Source organism: Ceratotherium simum, chromosome 2 (assembly GCF_057802395.1).
Source record: "Ceratotherium simum simum isolate JZ-2026a chromosome 2, ASM5780239v1, whole genome shotgun sequence".
Lineage (NCBI taxonomy): Eukaryota > Metazoa > Chordata > Mammalia > Perissodactyla > Rhinocerotidae > Ceratotherium > Ceratotherium simum.
The window spans coordinates 85,191,976-85,211,752 of record NC_141901.1 but is presented as its reverse complement, the minus strand read 5'-3'; the positions used below and the strand labels follow the sequence as shown (position 1 = coordinate 85,211,752).

The 19,777-nt window shown below is 42.4% G+C and overlaps 1 protein-coding gene across 1 annotated transcript in view; it reads left to right on the top strand.

Annotated features, from left to right (window-relative positions):
* Positions 1 to 19,777, top strand: part of AK5 (adenylate kinase 5) — a 229,497-nt gene that overhangs the window by 161,995 nt on the left and 47,725 nt on the right. Inside the window, exons 9-10 of the mRNA XM_004431516.3 lie at positions 2,854 to 2,896; positions 7,320 to 7,364. Of these exons, the coding sequence (XP_004431573.2) occupies positions 2,854 to 2,896; positions 7,320 to 7,364 (88 nt within the window). The remainder of the gene's footprint in view (positions 1 to 2,853; positions 2,897 to 7,319; positions 7,365 to 19,777) is intronic.

Genomic DNA, 19,777 nt, shown 5'->3' with positions numbered 1-19,777 from the left:
AGCGACAAGATTTAGGACCTCCAAGGGCTATACGGCATCTTTTTCACCAAAACCAGAAGTGTTTGCCTTTCATTAGTTGTCGTGTGTGTGTGTGTGTGTCTGTGTGTGTGTGTGTGTATTTAAGATGCCAGGTTAATTTTATTTACAAGAGATTCACATGGGAACCATGGGTTTTTGAGCCTCACTGGAGAATCACACCCTCCAATCACACGTCCGGTTCACCTGGGCTGTCCTGTCAGTGGGTGCAGGCACCGCACTCCTGGCACGGAGCTGATGACGGTTGCATCTATGCCCCAGAAACCTGTTCACTATCAATGCATTCCTGGAAATAAAGCTGGGGCTCATTTGAAGCATTTGGGCAGACAGAACAGAAGACTGTGAATAAGAGCTATGGATAAAAACAGATCAGAACTCCAGAAGCCAAATAGAGGTCAGATAGGCCCTTTTATAACATGGTGCCTTGTTTTATGAATTCAGATTATCTCTGATCAAACTCCCAAAACATGATAGCCAGGTACAAGACAGATCTGATATAGTTTAGCCTGTAAGGTGGGTGTAAGTCTGATAATCGAACACTAATATTAAAAACTGAGGGAAAGGACTCATTGGTTTCGTCCTGCCATTACCTGGGTGTATTCAATAGCTATATGACAAGCAGTAAGCAGAGTCTGATTAAACAGCCCTTCCCCAGCAAACGCTGTTGAGCCTCTTACTATGTAACTGCATCTTAGGCAAATGTATTAGTTGCTTCAAATAGGTCCCTGTGTCAGACTTGGGCTGTGGGCTTGGGCTTCCCTAGAAGCCTAGCCTGAGATGGGGATTCTTTGCAAGTGTGTTATTAGGGAGAGACGCAGGATAGGGCAGGGGTAGAAGCTGAGCAAGGATGTGGTCCCGGCTGGGTCCTGGCTTCAGCCTGATCTCGAAGGGACCTCTGGGACACGACTTATACCGAGTCATCCCAGCTTAAAGAAGGGGTCAGACTGCTGTGTGTCCTTAGCAGCAGCTGGGGGTGGTTGCACCTGCCATCGGGACAGTAACAGATCCACTGCAGTGGCTAAGCTGATGGGACTAAATTTCTAGGAGCCGTGCTGGGTGGTAGGAGATGTGGTTCTCATCCTAACCCTGACCTCACTAAGGACATGATGACATGGCCGTGCGCCCCTCACATGACCTCTCTAACGGCAACTTTCTCATTTGTAAAATGGGAGAGGAGGATGGTAGGGTTGGATTGGATGATTCCTATACTCCCACCTCTGAAATGCAATGATTTCAACATGGGAAGTCGTAGGGAGGCTCATTGAGGAATAATTGATGTTTTTTCTGCTCATGGAAGGGCGTTCATTAATGTAAATATGCCCCTGAATGACCACTCCTTAGAAACTCTTCTCTCACCTGGAATAGCTCTGGATACACAGGCAAATCTAAGAAGACAAGCCATCAAGTTGCCCTGAAAGCATATGTTCTGAGAAAGGATGGCAAGGCTCTGCTTTCAAAGTGTTCTCAAGGCAGGTTACCTCAAGGGAGCATTAATGCGACTTCACTTAACTGACTCCTGCGCCAAAGCGAATTAGAGGCAAGAGGCTGGAGTGAAGCGTGAGCCAGAGGCTGTCCTCGCAAAATGGCGCCACCTCTATGGAGAGCAGTTTGGCCAAATCTATCAAAATTATAAATACATTTACTCTTTGACTGTCTGGGAATTTATCCTACAGGTATGTGTGTATGACATGGCATTTATACGAGTTTATTCATTGTGCTACTTTTTCAAAAATAGTCCAAGATTGGAAATAACGCAGTGGTCCATCAATAAAGGACTCGTTAAAAACAATAACAACAACTATGGTACCTTCCATACGATAGAATACTGTATAACCAAGAACATTCTGTATTGAGATGGCAAGTTCTCCAAAATATATTGATGAGTGAAAAAGCAAGGGGAAGAACAGTATTATTATAGATTAGTATGTGTATTATAAACACATATGCATGTATAAATATGCTTTTTTCTGTTTAAAAAATGGAGGTAATAAGATTATATGTTTATATTCAAGAGTATTCATAGATATCTGGAAGTCACCTTTTGTGTTTCGGAAAGATACAAAAAAACCTTCTATGAGTGGTTACCTATAAAGGATCAGGGAGTGGGAAAATGGGATGAATGGAGACATAGGTGGGAATAAGAATTCTCACCAAATACCTTTTTACAAATTTTCTTTCTGGATTTTTTCCCAACCACCATAGGTTCTTCTGTAAGGAAAATGGAGCAGCTGTTTGATTAAAAAATAGAATGAAAATTTTAAAGCCAGGCATCAATCAAAGCTAGTCATTCCAACTTCCCTTATTTCATGCTTTAGTTTTCAGAGATTGGCAAATTATGGCCAGTGGTTAGTAGTTGCAGCAGGGACCATATGGCTCACAATGCTGAAAATATTTACTCTATTTACTAGAAAGTTTGCCAGGTCCAGCTTTAAATTGTGGAGTTTTTTATAAAACAGCTGTGACTACACCTATCAGTGAGCTTCAGGTACTGAAGGGTTTTGCCTTCTTGAAATCAGCTTTTCTGACCAGAGATAGGTTATGCACCAAGAAAATGAGGCAGGATATTGTACCAGTTAAGAAGAGCATGACCTCTGGGGACGGACAGCCCTGGGTTAAATCTGGGCTTTGTCCCTCACAACTATGTGACCTTGGGCAACTTAACTTCTCAAACTCGCAGTTTCTTCATCTGTAAAAGGTGGGTATAATAGTGCCTCCTTCATAGAGTTATTTGGAAGGTTAAGTATGTTAATGTTGGCAATAAGTTTAGCACAATGCCTGTTGGTATTATCATCTAATATTTTGACTTTTTATAAACAGGGTGATGACCAGTTAAATGTATTTGGAGAAGACACCATGGGAGGTGAGTTTCTTTTACTGATCAGACCAAAGTTGTCATTTTAATAGCTTTGAGCATGTCTTTTTTAATTAAACACCAACTAAGAGACAAGAAACTACCAACAGAATGTACCTTTCCCTTAGCCGGAGAACGTGGTTAAGATGGGAACTCTTTGGATGTCTCCCGTCTTGGCCCACGTAAAGAACCAAAGGGAGACCTTACTAAGAGATGCGTTTCCTCACTGCCCAGAGAAGATGACCCTGGAGTTGCTCAGTGAGGAGACGATGCTCTGGTAAAATATGTTTGGGGAGTACTTAACACTCAATCCCCTTTGGAAGAATCACATATATAACTGCACAGCAAGGTTCCCCAAAGTCCCGCAGTAAAGACAACTGGCTAACTTCAAATTTGTTGAAACACAAAAGTCTTTTTCCTGCATAGTAATTACTATTCTGCAGTGTGCCATTGGGATGCAACCTAAGAAATATCCAAATTATACTGCTTTATAATTTTTGTCATGTTAGAAGTCTTGCAAAAACTAAAAATCCAACCGTAACTAGCTACACACGGAACTGAAAATAGATAAAATTATGTGAATTTAAGATTGTCCAAAAAAGATAAGGTTTATGACTGCCCTAGGTAAAATACCTTCTAAGATTTCCTCTATGTAATAAAGGTTGTTACAATTATGGTCCATGGAAACATGTTGATATTGTCTGTGAGCACATACAAGTGAGTGATTTGGCTTTCTAAATAACCCAGCTCTAATCCTGCACTGATCCCTGAGCATGAGATGGTAGATAAAGTGTCATTTGATGACAATGGCAATAGCAGTATGTGGAAATCTCGGTCATCAAATGACATCATGGTGATTCATGGAGAAAGGCACATCAACAAGAGCCAAGAGCAAATAATCAACTTGGTCCCAAATGGATAAGGATTGATTCATTGCCTAATAAAGTTTTCTTTCTTCCTGGTTATCAAATTAACATATTCATTGTGGAAATTTTTTTAAGGTAGAAAATAAGAGCCATCTAAAACCTTATGACCTCTAAATAATCATGGTTATCATTCTGGTATATTTTATTCCAGTGTGTTATCTAGATACCTATTTACACATAGTTGAGAATACATGTGTATTTACAAATATGATCTCCAGGTTTTTTTGTGGTTATCAGAACATATGCATGTTCCCATGTCAGTAAAAACTCTCTATAACCTTAATTTGTAATGACTACACTGTATGAATGTACCATTATTAATTTAAAATAACTATTTTTTAGAACTGGAATAGGGATACCATACCAAATAATAATAATAATAACCACAGCCACTTTCCTAGATTGCAAATAGATTAAAAGTTGCTCAACTTCATAAAAGTAGACTGGAAGTCTTGGTGAACGTATCTAGTCCCACATGTTAAGAACACAGTGTATCTGCCTTGAAGAGAAAGCTCCAGATAACGTAGAATTTTTCCAGCCACCGTGGGCTGCTCTGTAAAGAAACTGGAGCATCCCTTTATTAAAAAGAACAAAAAGTTCATGCTTCAGTGTGAAAACCAAATGGTTCCCAAGACCCCACATTCACTTCTTTCCTCTGCTTCCAGCTCTTTCTCCCCTGTCTCCTTCCCCTTGTATCTCCAACCCAATTCTTCTTGTCCCGTTTTCTCTCTCTCTCTGGTCAAGTTTCGCCTTTCCCCCAGCTAATAGTGGATTCCTGCAAAAATGTAGCACTGTGTTTAGGAATGAACCACCTCAATTCCACTAAAAAGTAAGTTTTATAACTGTCAGAAGAATGACCTAACTTTCAAAAGTACTTATCATCTATATGAAATACGAAGTATAAGTCAGAGTCCTATCAGTATTTTTTTTTTTTTGGTGAGGAAAATTAGTCCTGGGCTAACATCATTGCCAATCCTCCTCTTTTTTTTATGGGTGAAGATTGGCCCTGGGCTAACATCCATGAACATCTTCCTCTACTTTATATGTGGGACACCTACCACAGCATGGCTGATAAATGGTGCATAGGTCTGTGCCCAGGATCCGAACCTGCAAACCCCGGGCCGCCAAAGTGGAGCACATGAACTCAACCACTATGCCACCAGGCTGGTCCCCTATATGTTCATTTTAAGTGTAAAAATTACAGGTTTTTTTACCAAAATGGGAAATAAAAACCTTCTATTACCTCTCCAGGTAATCACATTCCACTTGTCATTTTGTTCAACTCACACCCATGGGATGAACAAAGGCAGCCACTTCCAGAACCAGGAAAAGAGCCCAAAGCTCGCCCTAGACTAGGACTCAGGGTGCTTCCATCCAGTGCTGCCCCTCGCTCCCAGGGTCTCCCACTGAGAGGGCTGCTCCAGGAACCTCTGCTGCCCAGGACCTGGAATGCACACCCCAGGGGCCCAGCATTCCAACAAGAAACACCAAATGCCTTTGAACTCTAGTGTTTTTACTTTAAAACTTCATCCAAATTTTTCATGAAGTAAAAAATCACAATATCCTACATCGTAATATATTACTGTCTATTCAGTGTATCTTACAGTTGGAAAAGTATCTCCCGTATAGCATAGGGGTTAACAACAATAATGAAGTATTCAAAATTATCTTCAGTTACTCTATCAGCAGTCACGTCTGTGCAGCTGAGGGGAGCATCCAGCCTCAGAGGGCTTTTGTTTGTCCAGCACGGTGCTCTAAAAACATGACGTTGAATGATAACTCTTGTTAGTCATAGTCCACAACACTCCACACTCACCCAGCTCACTGGTTCAGAATCTTTGCCTGGCCTTTGCCTAAGCACATCAAAGAAATCTTTCTAGAAGTTCTTGTTTGTGGAATCAGCCTCACACCCCTGTGGGTGTTAGACTAAGCTGCTCAAAAATTAGCCGTCCGAGGATGGATTCAAACATGGTAAGATTCTCTGACCCTCCTAGGGCCTGCTTGTTAGGCTTTACACCATCCTCATTGACTCAGGATGGCCTCTAGGCTGGAGCAGTACCTCCTGAAGTGGCTTCTACAGATTCCCACTCTGAATTTCACAGCATCCTGAACTAGCCTACAGCTGGACTCTTGGCCTGCCCAAAAACCCTGCTTCCAGGACAGAAGCCTGACCCTGCCCCGGCACAGTTGAGTAGGCAGCCTGCTAACTCTCATTTGTGGTAGCGGCTTCAACTCCTGAGCACATGTAAAATCTAACCTTCATAAATAAAACCCTATGGCCATAAAGCAAGGGTGAGTTACTTGTATCTGCTCCTCTTTGAAACAATCTTGGGTAGGACTGCTATTTCCTCTGTCTTCAAGTTCTCACTCTAAATTTTTTTTCTTAGTTTGAGGACCCCCTGCTTCCAGACTCAAGCAGTAACCATTGGCGTTTTCTGAGCCCAGAGACCCTGAGCTCACAGAGCCATTCCCAATTCCAGTTTTTAGCTTGGTCAACTCTTCAGGTGACCTCACTCTCACTCAAGGCCTCTTAGAATTTTGGTTTACTTTAGGAAGATATCTTAAACATACAACAATAGTAGCATCATAATTTTAGCCAAGGGACAAAGGGAGCCACTTCCTCGTGTGGCCCATTTATTTATGGGAACCACAGAATCATAGGTATTTGAACCAAAAGAGACATTAGAGATCATTGGGTCCAAAAGCTTTATTTTGCAGATGGTAAAACTGTGGTCCAAGGAGAGGAAATCACTTGCTGACGTCAAATCAGTTGACAATAGGATCAAAAATGTAGCTATTGTCTACCCATCCGTCATGGCTACCCACTATACCACGTGATCACTGGAAATCTGTTAGGATGCCGCAAAGTCTGGAGGGTTTCTCGCTTTGCCAAAAATTTCTAATCAATCCTTTGCCTTTAAGTAGTGGTCCCCAAAACTCAGTCTTCCCTCACCACCTTAGCGATTTTTGCTTCATCGCTATACTGCCTGTACTATATATTATTTAATATTTTTCTCTAAATTGCCTCGCATTTAAATACATTTATTTTAAAAGGAAACTTTCTATCACTACCTAAAATGGAAAGTAGCATTATTTTCTGTAAATAGGAATTATTTTTAAAATATTGTCTTCCAGACTCCCTACTTGTGTTTTAACCCTTTATTAGAAGAGAGATTAGCAAATGTTAAAAAATGTGAAATACAAAACTGAGACACTTAGGAAAATTTTAAATAATTTTAAAAATTATCTTTGTGATTCGTGCTATTTAATGGTTTATCAGTTTTACCACCTAAAGTCTGTACTCTGTGTTAAAATGAAAATGTATTACCTGGGTCTGGGATTAGGCTGAAATGGTCATCAGTGCCTATTAATTATGACCTATTTACTCAACTCCAAGCTTCTTATCAAATAAAACTACAGGATTTTGATTTTTACATAGCGCGAGTAATACCACAGTTTCAATACAGTATTTCTTGCCAATAACTTAAATTATTCTTACTTTAAAGGTTTCATGGAAGATTTGAGGAAGTGTAAAATTATTTTCCTGATTGGTGAGTAACAGCCCTCAAATTTTCTAATGCAGTTGCTGATAATAACAACTTGGTAGGGAAAAAAACTATTCATTTCTCATCCTGTTTTGAAGTCTTACCTCTTTTTTTGGTTAACACCCCTGAGGCTTCCGGATTGTTGCTTTCATTTATACAGTTTTATATTGCTCTTGGCTTTGCATCTTTTCAGCATAGACAAAGTAGGATCTCTAAGGAATATCAAACTCCTGAGTTTAGCTCTATGATAATAAAATACATTGTAATCCCGTGGGTAGGAGGATGCTGTATGTCAAAATCTTTTCTGTTTGAACAATGACCTTCTCCTCGCTAAATACATCAGTGACCACATATTCAAATATACCTCGGTAACCATCCCCTGCATTCCATACAGCTAACAGTAGAAACAATCCACTTGTCCTATGTCCTAGCACTATGAAACTCATTGGTAAATTAATTGTGGCATAAAATTCATTTGGGGTTCACCAGCATTTTCTGAGTGTCTTCTCTGTTCCAGGATATCTCATTTAATCCTTCCACAATCCTGTAGGTTGGTAGTCTATCCCTATTACATATCTATGACACAAACAAGAAAACTAAGACTCAGAAATGTTGAGGAACTTGTCCAAGGTCACAGAGCTAATGAGCGTGAGAGCCAGATTTCCAGTTTTCCTCATGGAAATCAATGGGACTAGTTGTACAACAGTTAAAATGGCACAGAATAGCACAAAACGTTGTCAGAGCACCTCCTGAAACTTAGTCCTTTTCCCTCTAATTATTCAAGTCTATAAAAAAGTCAATACACCTGCCTTTGCATTTTTCAGAAAATATCCATTTATCTTCAGAAATAATGAAAAGGTCCACACCTCCTCAATGAGTGGGAAAAAAGAATGGTTAGCAGCACCCTAGAAATATAATTGAGTAAACTTAGAATCTTGTACCCTAAAGGCAGGCTGCTTCCTTGGAAATCTCTCAATAAGTCTCCCTCATTGTCAAATGAGGAAACTGAGTCCCAGAGAATTTAAGGAGTTTGATCAAGGTCATTCAACCAACTGGTGGCAGTGAGGAAACCAGAGCTGTAGTTCCCCATTCCAGGGCCCTCCCCACTCCACCACTCAGTCATGTGAGTCATTACCCTGGACTGTCTCCCACATTCAATCATCCCCCAAATACATACTGAGTATTGGACCCATGCTGGGCAGTGAACAAGGATCACAGAGCTTCCATCTTAGATGAAAAGAAGAACTAATCAAATTATTATCACAAAAAGGAGCTGAAACAGAGAACAACCTGGGTAAGTGTTTGGGGTAGAAGTGGGTGATTACTTTAGACGAGGTGATCAGGGAAGACTTTCCTGTAGAAGTGACATTTAAGCAGGGAACTGAAGAAAGAGACGGTGGTGACTGAAGGGATTAATGAGACATGAGAGGAGGAAGAATTCCAGCCCAAGAGAACAGCGTGTCTTAAGCCGTGAGAATTTTTGAGCCCAACCTGAGTTCTGTTTCTGACCTGCACGCCTCTAGTTGACCTTCGCCGTGGGAACTGGATGGACTCTCGCCATGCCTATTTTACATTCTTTCCAGAAAGTAAAAGTATGGTATTTCTACTCCTTACTGAAGAGAAACTCATCATCATAATTTCAAAGAAAATTCCCCTTTCCACATAAACTTTAATCAGTTTTCTTGGCACCAAGGCCATATACAATCTGTTATACTTTCTGTTCAGTTTATATCTTAGGGGCCAAATTAGGAAGGGGAGAGACTCTTGAAACTTGATGTTCAGGAATCCAAAGAATGAGCCTTTATTGTCACATAGAAATCTGTGTTCTTAGTATTGTGGTCCCAAAAAGCTTCTCAAAGTAGTACAGCTTGTTTTGTGGTTGTTGTTACTTCTCTAGCAAGAATATTATTTCAGATTTACCCGTTGTTTAGCACTCACAGTTGAATTTTGAAATGTATTTTCAAATATCACTTCTGTCCGTCTAGGCGTAACTAACAACTTTGGCTCACCGGTTCTTAAGTCCTGTGCCCTTCAGACAGTCAAATACACAATATAAAATCTTTGGCCTCAGACAAAGCTTGAGATCCCTGAGGGTCCACAGACCGCACTCTGAGAACTGCTGCTCTGAGCAACAGGTTTTTCTTATATCCAACCATACTCTCCTGTATTTCAACTTATTGGTCAATCACTATTCTAGTAAAAATGATGTCAGCTTACTGTGGGGCAGTAGAAGGTACAAATCCACTGTGATATGAGGAAAAATAACTGTTCTTCTTCTAGAGTTTTTACTGGACTCTGCTTGAAAATTAATGCCTTAGTTCTAAATACTTCTTTGACAGATGGCAGGATGGTATTTGGGGGCTGTGTTATTGCAGGTCAATTGAGCTTTAGAAATACTCAGGATGTCATAGACACGCCCATAGCAGTTTTGATAAGTTTTAGCAAGCAAGAGTCAGTTGATTTCAGTGAAACGAGTGTGGTTTTGTCTGTATGAGAAGATAACTGAATTTTTCCGTTTTCAAGTCATTGTCTTGGCATCTACCAGACCCACAGTGGAGCTGTAGTGTTAGCAGAGGCGAGGCTGACATCCTCTCTGTTAGTCTTAAAATAAAATTAATGTCCCTAAAGCACTCTTCCCCGTCTCAAAGTACCCGTTAGTTCCCTTTTGTCCACAGAAAGGTCCAAGCTCCTTAGACTGGCCTTCAAAGCCCCCTCCCCACTGGCCTCAACGTGTTTTCCCCATTTCCCACTCTCCCCCGACGTGAGTCTTCAGCTCCAGCTCTGCCTCTGCATTATTATTATCCCTTGAACCTTCCTCGCTTTTGCCAGTCCTTCACTTGAAATGTCTTCTCCCCTAGCTAATCATGCCCCAAGGTCTGGTTTAAGTTCTAGCTCCCTGTGAAGTCTTCTCTAATCACCAGCCTTCCTCCTCAGTGCTCCTCCATCCTTGTGTCTGCATCTCTCATTTAGACACACCAAAATGACTCGAACAACAAATATTTGTTGGAATAATGAATTCTTTAGGAAGCAGTGTGGTCAATTTCCATAACAACCGAAATAGCAATCGAAATTCGTGGACTGGAACCGGCAGGCGGGTTGCTGCTGCTGTAGCTGTGCCCGGCAGGACAGTTTTCAGGTTAATTATGAGCCTAATCAGATGCTCCTTACTCCACGTAGCTGCTGCCCTCTCACTGGGAACAAGCGACACCGACTTTGCCCCCCTAAGCTGGTGCTTTTTCTTGCTCATTTGCAAAACATTTATAAGTGGAGGCAGGTAATAGCACTGACCGCCATCTGAGTGGAGAAAACATTCAGGGAAGTGTACTGGCTGGACCAAAGGGAAAGGTGACAAGGATGGACCTAGATGGCCCTTTGAATGTTGTGTGAACACTCCCTCTTTGTTCATGAAGAAAGCAGCCCAGTCGCTGTTTATAGAGAAACGCCTTCCAAAGGACAGGTGAGGGTCTCACAGGAGAGGCCTGGTGATCAAAGGATTGAAAAAGGTTCTGTGGACTTTGGTTGTTCACACACAGGGTATAAGAACGGTGCTGATGTACAAGACTGGGACTCAATCATTGCTGAAAACGGAAAATTATTTGGAAAATGTAAAAATATCCTTTAAAGAGCCTCATTATATCCCGCTAACAGGCTCCTACAGTTTCTCACAACCTTTTCTGATACATTTCTTTCCTTTTTCCTTTTTTTAAATCTCTTGATCATTATCTTGCTATTATCCAACCCGTTTTGGCTTCTTTTTCCCTTTTCTGCTTTTCATAGCCTGCCTAGGCCCACAATGTGACATAACCTGAATTCGCATTAATCCCTGTCTGAAGCCTTGTAGAAGTGCTTCAGTTTGGAAAATCGTCCAACTTTACAGATGAGGTGTGATGCTAATGGCCTAATGATGAAGATACCTGTCAGTGGCCATAACTTTCAGCCTGTCGGGGACGCAGATGGCCTTGTGTATCTTGGCCTTCGTGCTGAAAAGCTGCTTTTAAGTAATAAGCTTTGGGAGGCACTTTGACAATGTTTTGTGTTATTCTGTGTGGGTTGTTTTTTTTTTTTTTTTTTTGGTAAGGAAGATTGGGCCTGAGCTAACATCTGTGCCAGTCTTCCTCTGTTTTGTTTGTGGGTCACCACCACAGCACGGCTTGACAAGTAGCATAGATCCACGCCTGGGATCTGAACCGGAGAGCCCAGGCCTCTGAAGCAGAGGGCGCCAAGCCCAACCACTTCGCCACTGGGCCAGCCCCTGATTCCGTGCATTTTTAACCACTGCACAACTAGGCCTATTTATTTCCTGGAGGAAAACTGAAGAAATGAGAATTTTTGCATAAAACTCAATATTTCCATGCCTGCCATTATTTTGCTAGAGCCCTATCGTCATTTCATTGTTGCCTATTATTGAAGAACTATGAATTAATTTAATTTTTAGAGAGTATCTACTTGGGACTCAGGTTGAACATTTTTTGTGGAATTGACTTACATATTTGGTTAAATTAAAAATGAAAAATCTGTTTTAATTTGACATAGCTATAATAGAAGCAAACATTTATCGAACACTTAACACACACCAGCCTGTGTATAAAACGTTTTATAATGTTATTTTATTTAATGCTTGTATCCCTCTGGCATAAGTATTATCACCATCCTGACTTTTCAAGTAAGACTTTAGAGAGTTAAATAATTTGCTAGTAAGTGATGGACCTGGGGCTTGAAAGCTCGGCTTTTATCATTGGCAACAAATGCTGCCAGTTGTTTTCCTTGAAGTGGTAGGCTTCCTTTATTTCTTTTCAAGAAAATGTCTCCCAGGTACTCAAGTCTGAAAAACCATAGTTTATCTGTTAGTCAGTCTTTCAGAAGGTAAAAATGGTGTTCAAGTGAAAAAGCAACTAGTTAAGCAACTCACACAGCCACACAGTGCTTTTCCTGGAGAAAACCGTTACACCCAGGTATGCTCAGGGCCTGATGAGTACTTCCCATTTTGTCAAACAAAATATTACAAAGACATGTACTCAAGGGTGAAAATTAAATTAACATTTTTTACTGCTTCATCAAGGGCATTCTTAAGTAACACTGGCATTTTTCTTCTTCTTTATTTTTTTTTTCTGATGAGGAAGATTACCCCTGAGCTAACCTCTGTTGCCAATCCTCCTCCTTTTGCTGAGGAAGACTGGCCCTGGGCTAACATCCGTGCCCATCTTCCTCCACTTTATATGTGGGGTGCCTGCCACAGCATGGCTTGATAAGCGGTGCGTAGGCCCGCGCCTGGGATCTGAACCTGTGAACCCCAGGCCACCGGAGCAGAGGGCATGAACTTAGCTGCTACGCCACCGGGCTGGCCCCTTTTCTTTTTCTTTTTACTGCGAGTTCATGGTGGTGAAGAATAATGACTAGTAGAATTGGATGCATCTGCCTTGATTCGCACCACAGTTTTACAACCATAGCGTCTGCACCATCAGTAAAAAGCAAATAACCTCTTAGTGTTGTAATGAAAATAGGGGACCCCCACGGTGTGTAGACCACACTTTGAGAAGTACCACCCTAGGGTTAATTGGGGTGGGGGGGCTGTTGAGCAGCTAGATGAAATGCCAGACTTAGCATTTGGGAGGTCTTGGAGGAAAAAAGTCCCTTGGGCATTGTTTTCATTTGTTCTTTTAGAAGCAAATAACCTCACAAATGTGAGTAGGGGGTGTATCTACTGACAACCCTTGTTTCTCTGGCTCCTCTGGGCCTGTAAGAGTTCTGAATGCTTCTCCATACCCAGCGTTGCAGGGGATGCCTGAAAGCAAAGTCTAGGTGCTTGTCAGGTTGAGCAAAGAGGAATGTACCAGGAGGTCCAGCAAGAGGCTCCAAAGCAGGGGCTGGGTGGAAGGTAGAGGGGGTATGCCTCGGGGGATCAACAGCAGGAAGAACCAGGACCAGAGGGAGGGTGAAGAGCACCCTCGAGATGGGAGAAGTGCCCTGACATGGAGACTGAAATTTGAACTTGTCTAGGTCTGATTGGGCCATTGAAACAAAATACCATAGACTGGGTAGCCATACCATAAAGAACAGAAGTTTATTTCTCACAGTTCTGGAGGCTGGGAAGGCCAAGATCTAGGCACCAGCAGATTCAGTGACTGGTGAGGGCTCACTTCCCGGTTCATAGACAGCCATGTTTTCACTGCGTCCTCACATGGTGGAAGGGGCGAGGGAGCTCTCTGGGATCTCTTTTATAAGGGCACTAATCCCATTCATGAGGGCTCCACTCTCATGACCTAATCACCTCCCAAACGCCCCACCTCCTAATACTATCACATTGGGAGTCAGGATTTAACATATGAAGTTTGGGGGGGATACAAACAGTCAGTCTGTAGCAGAACTGGACTATCAAGGTTATCAGAAATCATTAAATGGGACTAAGAAAACCTAGACTTGATTGAGTTTCCACCACGAAGTCAAAACAGGCAGCTCATGAAACAGGCTAGGTTCACACAGAGGCGTAAGTTTCCATCTGACTCCAAAGCCTGTGGTCTGCGCTACTGTGAACCATCATCCCTGCTCTAGGCACAGGTTCACGATTGCCACAGCTCTTTCTCCTCTAAAGAGATGCAGTTACTAAGGGCCCCTTTGGCACTCTCCTGGCTGGACACCTGTATTTTCAAAGCCCTGGCCAGTCAGGATGAGAGTAAAGAAAGAGAGACGTTGGGCCATTTCCAAGAGAACCTCAAATGCATTCACAAGCTGATGGGATGTCTTTCTAGTGCTGGTGAAGTGCAGGCATTGTGTACTGACAATGAACCTACTTAACTGTATAAACCTTTTCACTGCAAAAAGGCTCTCAGTAATGTTGAACTAGAACAAAACACTTTCTTCATTTAATCAGACCAAATTAACAAACCTTTATCAAGGACTCACTATGCTTAAAGAACTGTGAGTGTCAAAAAGACATTAAACAGCCCTTGGAACACTGCATGACATGACAGAAGTGGGTTTTTATTTTTTCCATGTTTTTTAAATTATTTCCTCAAAAAAAGAAATATTGCTGAGTTAATGAGGAGTCATCCAGAAGGGCAAATTACTACTAAAAAGAAAAGAGCACGAGTGAATGAGTTTTATCAGGTATAGTGAATGGAGCCCTCACATCCTCACACTCATTGTCTCCCTACCCATTTGTTGAGATCTTTCTGGAAGCACCATTAACTCATCAACTGAGTCACCAGGTAAAGCTTTAGGTACTCAGCCTGTTCACTCAGTTAAGGCCACATCTCCAGGCCTGACTCACTGAAGGCCTCTTTTGCTTCTTCCGAGACCCCCTAAGAATGATCAGTAGACATTGGCAGATGCTATGATTGTAGAAGGACCACCCCCCCCCGACACTGGAAATGAGAGAATGCCCAAAATCTTGTACATGTATCCAAGTTCTGTGTGCCCTTGGACCAAACTCTTAGCCTCTCTGAATTTCTTTTAAGATAGCAAAATATTTGTTCTCTGTCCACCCCCAATTTGAGCAGCCAATGAGTCGACATGTTCCTAACTCTTCTATTAATGGGAAGCATGTACAATAGAGACGTAGCCCCAAGGAAGTGAAGTATGAAGGCAATTAAATAAGTCAAAGGCCCCATCCTCCAACCCCAAATATTTATTTTAATTAGCTAATAGCAATATTAACATTAACACATATTCTGGTGACTTACTACATTCCAGACACTTAGCTGCCTTTATACATATTATCTTATTTAGTTGGCACACCAATCATCAGTACTCATATTCTTCCCCACTTTATAGATGAAGAAATGGAGGCTCAGAAATGTTAAGTAACTTTCCCAAGGGTGCACAGTTAGTAAGGGATAGAGTTGGGACTCAGACCCAAGTTTCTCAGACTTCAAAGCCCATGCTCTCAAAGTGTCTGTAGAAGCGTAAGAAGGAGGTCAAATATAGGTGAGGTGGTGGAGAAGAGTGGGTGAGGGAAACGTTTGCCATAACTGTTTGAATAAATGCCGTGGTTTTCTATTTTACTTTGTTCCCGTATATCTAGCTATTGATGTCTGAAAACAAAGACAAAATAATAAGACATCAAATGAATATCAATGAAACAGACCCCTGAGTGCCACAACCATGTTTCTCCCAATTACGTGAAATTCTATATTAACTTCAAAACAGGAAACAATTTGAATTCATAAAAGTATCTGAACCATTACTGAACACCCACACACACACACACAAAGCACACTGATTTCAGAATATACCTACTGCATCTTTTACTAAGACGTATCACAGGCACATTTTCTGTGAGCATTACCAAAAGTGCTTCAGAGGACCAAGAGCAACGATGAGCGAGTGTTTGAGAATGTGATCCTGGGTGCATCTGAGGGAACCTGGTGCTCCTGAGATTTTCTTTGTGGGTTGGCTGGGGTACTTTGACTATATATTGATTTCAAACAATGGCCTAGTATGGAGGAGGAGGAAAAAATAGCCTAGGCCAAGGGATTTACAGACCTCAAGGGGGCTGCTTAACTCCCCTATTATAAATATATTCTCTCACTGCTATATTAAATGCTTCCATTAGGTATATATTCCTTTGGGTGACTTTCAGTAATTCGTTTGATACATTTATTGAGTGTCTACTATATATCAGCAAAGTGACAGGCCTAAGCTACAAAGATGAAAGACGAGGCTCCCTAATCTCAAGGAGCTCATGTTGATATATGCCACGGCAGAGGCACAGGTGATGGAGAGAAAGACTGAAGTGGGGGCAGAAAGGGGAAGTCAGAGCTGAGTCCTGAGGAAGAAAAGGAATTGGTCAAGTGCTAGGTGGGAAGAAAGTTGGAGTGGGCCCACATCAAGGAGATGGAACAAGTGTGCAAGAGAGAGTCTCAGAGGTGAGGGCATGGGAAGTGGTAAGAGGCAGAGCTGGAGACGGAGGCAAAGTCTGGAGCATGGAAGACTGAGAATGCCGGGCTAAGAAATATGAACTTCATCTTGTAACAGCTGGGACCTGTCAAGGCTCTTAGTCACATGTCGTCAGATTTGGATTTCAGAGAGAGCCCTCTGTCAGCAGTGAGAGGGAGTCTCGGCTGCAGCAGGGGGGCCAGCTGAGAGGTCGTCTGGATGGTCATACAGATGAGGAACAAGGAGGCAGTTGAAGTGGAAACGAAGAAAGAGATCCAAGAGATTTTAGGAAGTAGAAGCAACAAGACATAAAGATCCATTGTATGTGCAGGTGAATGAGAGGAATTAACATGACTCAGAAGTGACTGGTTTAGACCAACAGGTGAACAGAGGTGCCATTCAAGGAAATAAGGAATTTGGCGAAGAAATGGGTTTTGAGGGAGCGATGAAGAGTTCAGTTTTAAACATTTTAAGATTGAGATGCTAATGGGACATCCATGAGGTAATATCCATTAAACAAGAAGTTTTTGAGAACTGGTACCCAAAATACAAGCTCTGGCTGTAGATACAGATGTGCATATCACTGGTGGGTGAAACCACATATATGTGCGAGGGATCACCCAGCGAGCTTAGGCAGAGTGAGGCTGGAGGAAAGCTGGGACCTGGAGTCTGAGAAACACCCATGCCAGAGCCAGCGGAGGAGAGAACAAGAGAAAAGCAGAATATCAAGAGCCAATGGTGTCAGAGAAGGCAAGGGAGGAGACAGTTTCCATCTGGGAAAGGTTAAAGAAAACGTAATGAAAGTTGTCAGTTGGGTTTGGCAACCAAAGAGTTATTTGTGAGTTTGGTGAGAGCAGTTCCAGTGGAACCGAAAGGAGTAAAGCCAGTGGGTTCGGGGGTGATCAGAGATAAGGAAATGAGGACGCATACAGACTACACTTTCATGAAACGACTCTGAGAGAAAGGAAAGTCTGAGAGCAGTATCTAAAGGGAAAGGAATGTCAGTAGCGGAATGTTTTTAAACTATGAGGGAGTCAAGCACATTTATATAAAAGCGAGGCAGTACAGACTCTAGTCAAGAGCATGAACTACTTGAGTTCAAATCCCAGCCCCACCATGTCCTGGCTGTGTGACCTTGGACAACATCCTTAAACCCATTCTTCCTCAGTTTCCTCACCTGTAATGTGAAAGCGATGATCGTAGCTAGGTGCTAGGGTTGATGTGAGGAGGAAATGAGTTAACACATATCACAGAGCTCTTAGTAAATATTCAACAAGCATTAGCTCTCATTATGACTATTATACGCTGAGTGAGGGGAGACAACCAATAAGAAAGAGAGGATCCTGAGAAAGGGGAAACGAGAATGGGAACAGAAGTGAATTGGAACAAGGAAAGAATGCCTACCAGATAGGGGAGCCATAACGAAGGTCAAGAAGTTGGGTAAGTTCCTGTATGTTTCTGGTGTCATTTGTCAAAATTGAACCTCCCTAAGGGACTGACCTGTTAAGTGTGTTTCCCTTGAGCAGCTGTGGTTGGCTGGGATCAGGGCAAGTGGAACTGAGGAAGGGTCTCTTAGGCCTTGGGCTTAAACCTGCCATTAGGCTGCCATTTCCTCTGTGGACACATACCTGCCATTATTTACGATAACACGACAGCGATTTTACACTAGGAGGCCATAGTTAGCCTTGGGGAATGAAGCAGAATAACAGGCCAGTGGTTAAGGGGACAGTGACTGTTTTGGCCTTCCTAAATGTAATATTCCCAAGGTATTTCCCACTCATTTTGCTCCAGGCTCCAGAACCGAGAGTCTCAGAGCAACTTTTTAGCTGTAAGTGAAATGTGTTTAAACCAACCAGCAGTGGTCAAGGCTCTCTCCTCTTGTAACTGAGTGCAGCTCAGTTTACCATGACATGGTCCTGTGACCCAGCTGATGTTTTTTTCTCATATGGTCTGGGGCGCTGACCTTGAAGGCACTGTTCCTCATGGTTCTACTGTGCTTCAAGAAGTGCCTTCTACCAGAAAGTGGATCACCGAGTTAGTGCCAGACACCAACCACCCATCCACACCAGCCAAATGACCTCAGTTTAAAGTGGAAGGAACCTGTTTGGTCCCTTGCGTATTCCCTGCTTGGACTAACTCTTATCGTAATTGTGTGGAAAGCTGGTGTGAGCAGAACAGCACGCAGAACACAGTCTTGTTTTTCTTGGAAGTCCTCAGCTTGGTCTGGGTGGAGCGGTTGAGGCAAGGCCTGAGACTGCCCCTCATTCCAACATCTGTTGTTGAGAAAGGAAGAGAATGTTAAGCAGTGAGAAACCTGACCAAGCCCAGCCAGCAGTCTCCTAGAGTCTGCCCCTGCGAACCTCTTCCACAGACCACTTGCTTGAAGTCAATGATGACCCTTGATTGGAGAATGGTTTTTTAGTAAATCTCCTAGGTGACAGAGATCATGCCCTTTTTTTTTCCTTTTCTTGCTGTCTCTGCAGCATCTGTCAGGATGCCTGGCACTCAGTAGGCATTCAATATATGTCTTTAGAATGAATGAATGAATGAATGAATGAAGAGATGGAAATGGAATGGAAGGTGATGACAGCTCAGATAAAGTTACTGTCCCCAAGTTCCTCAAGCTCAGTTGTGGTAAATAAAGACCCGTTGTCAGAAATAAGTGTATTAACCTGTCTTCCACCAATAACCATCTCTGAGTCATAATGACAAGAGCAGAGGTTTGAAGTAAAACTACAGGGCTTGACCATTTTTTAAGAACCAACCATAACTAAGAGACTCTTCCTCTGGATGGCTCCTGAACAATCAATGGAGTCGTTATAAAGTCTTCCTGGCCCCTTCCCACCAAAAAGCAAAAAAAACATGGCTTTTGGTAAACTTCCTGAGTGGGGTAGTATACAGCTTCTGTACCAGAATCCCGTTGCAGTCCAGCGCTATGTAGCTGGAGTAGATGTCAGGAAGCAAAATACAAAAGACACAGCTAGCACATCATTGCATTCGCGGTACCGATTCTGACTGTTACCATCCTTCAAAGAAGGGAGCTTGGACTGGAGTTGATGTGTTGTTAAACTGTCATTAAAGATAGCAGAGCAAGAAAGGGCTGAATTATGATCATTACTGCGGTAAGTACAGGGGAGAATTTTTTTAAAAATTTTTAATGTCCCCACCCCTCAAGGAGCTTATTTATAATCTGTTTGATGAAGCAACGAATTGATGCTTCTGAAAACTTTAGAACCAATACAGGACAGTGTAGAATTAACTGACAGAGGAGCTCTTCCGTGAGTGTTAGCAGGGATGGGAGGACAAAGAAAGCACATGGCTGAATGGTGGGAGCCCCTTCCTGGAGAAGCTGAGAACCCAGGGGAGCCTCAGAGAACCCATGGGGTCCTCTACATTTGAGAGAGGGCTGAGGAGAGAGGGGTTCCAAGAAGGGAGATTGTAAGTAGGGAACAAATTACAGTAGTAGGAACATACCCCTCATGGCCCAGGAACAGGAAGGAGAGGGGCAAGATCACAGAAGCCCGGGAGGCAGAGGAATGACGTGA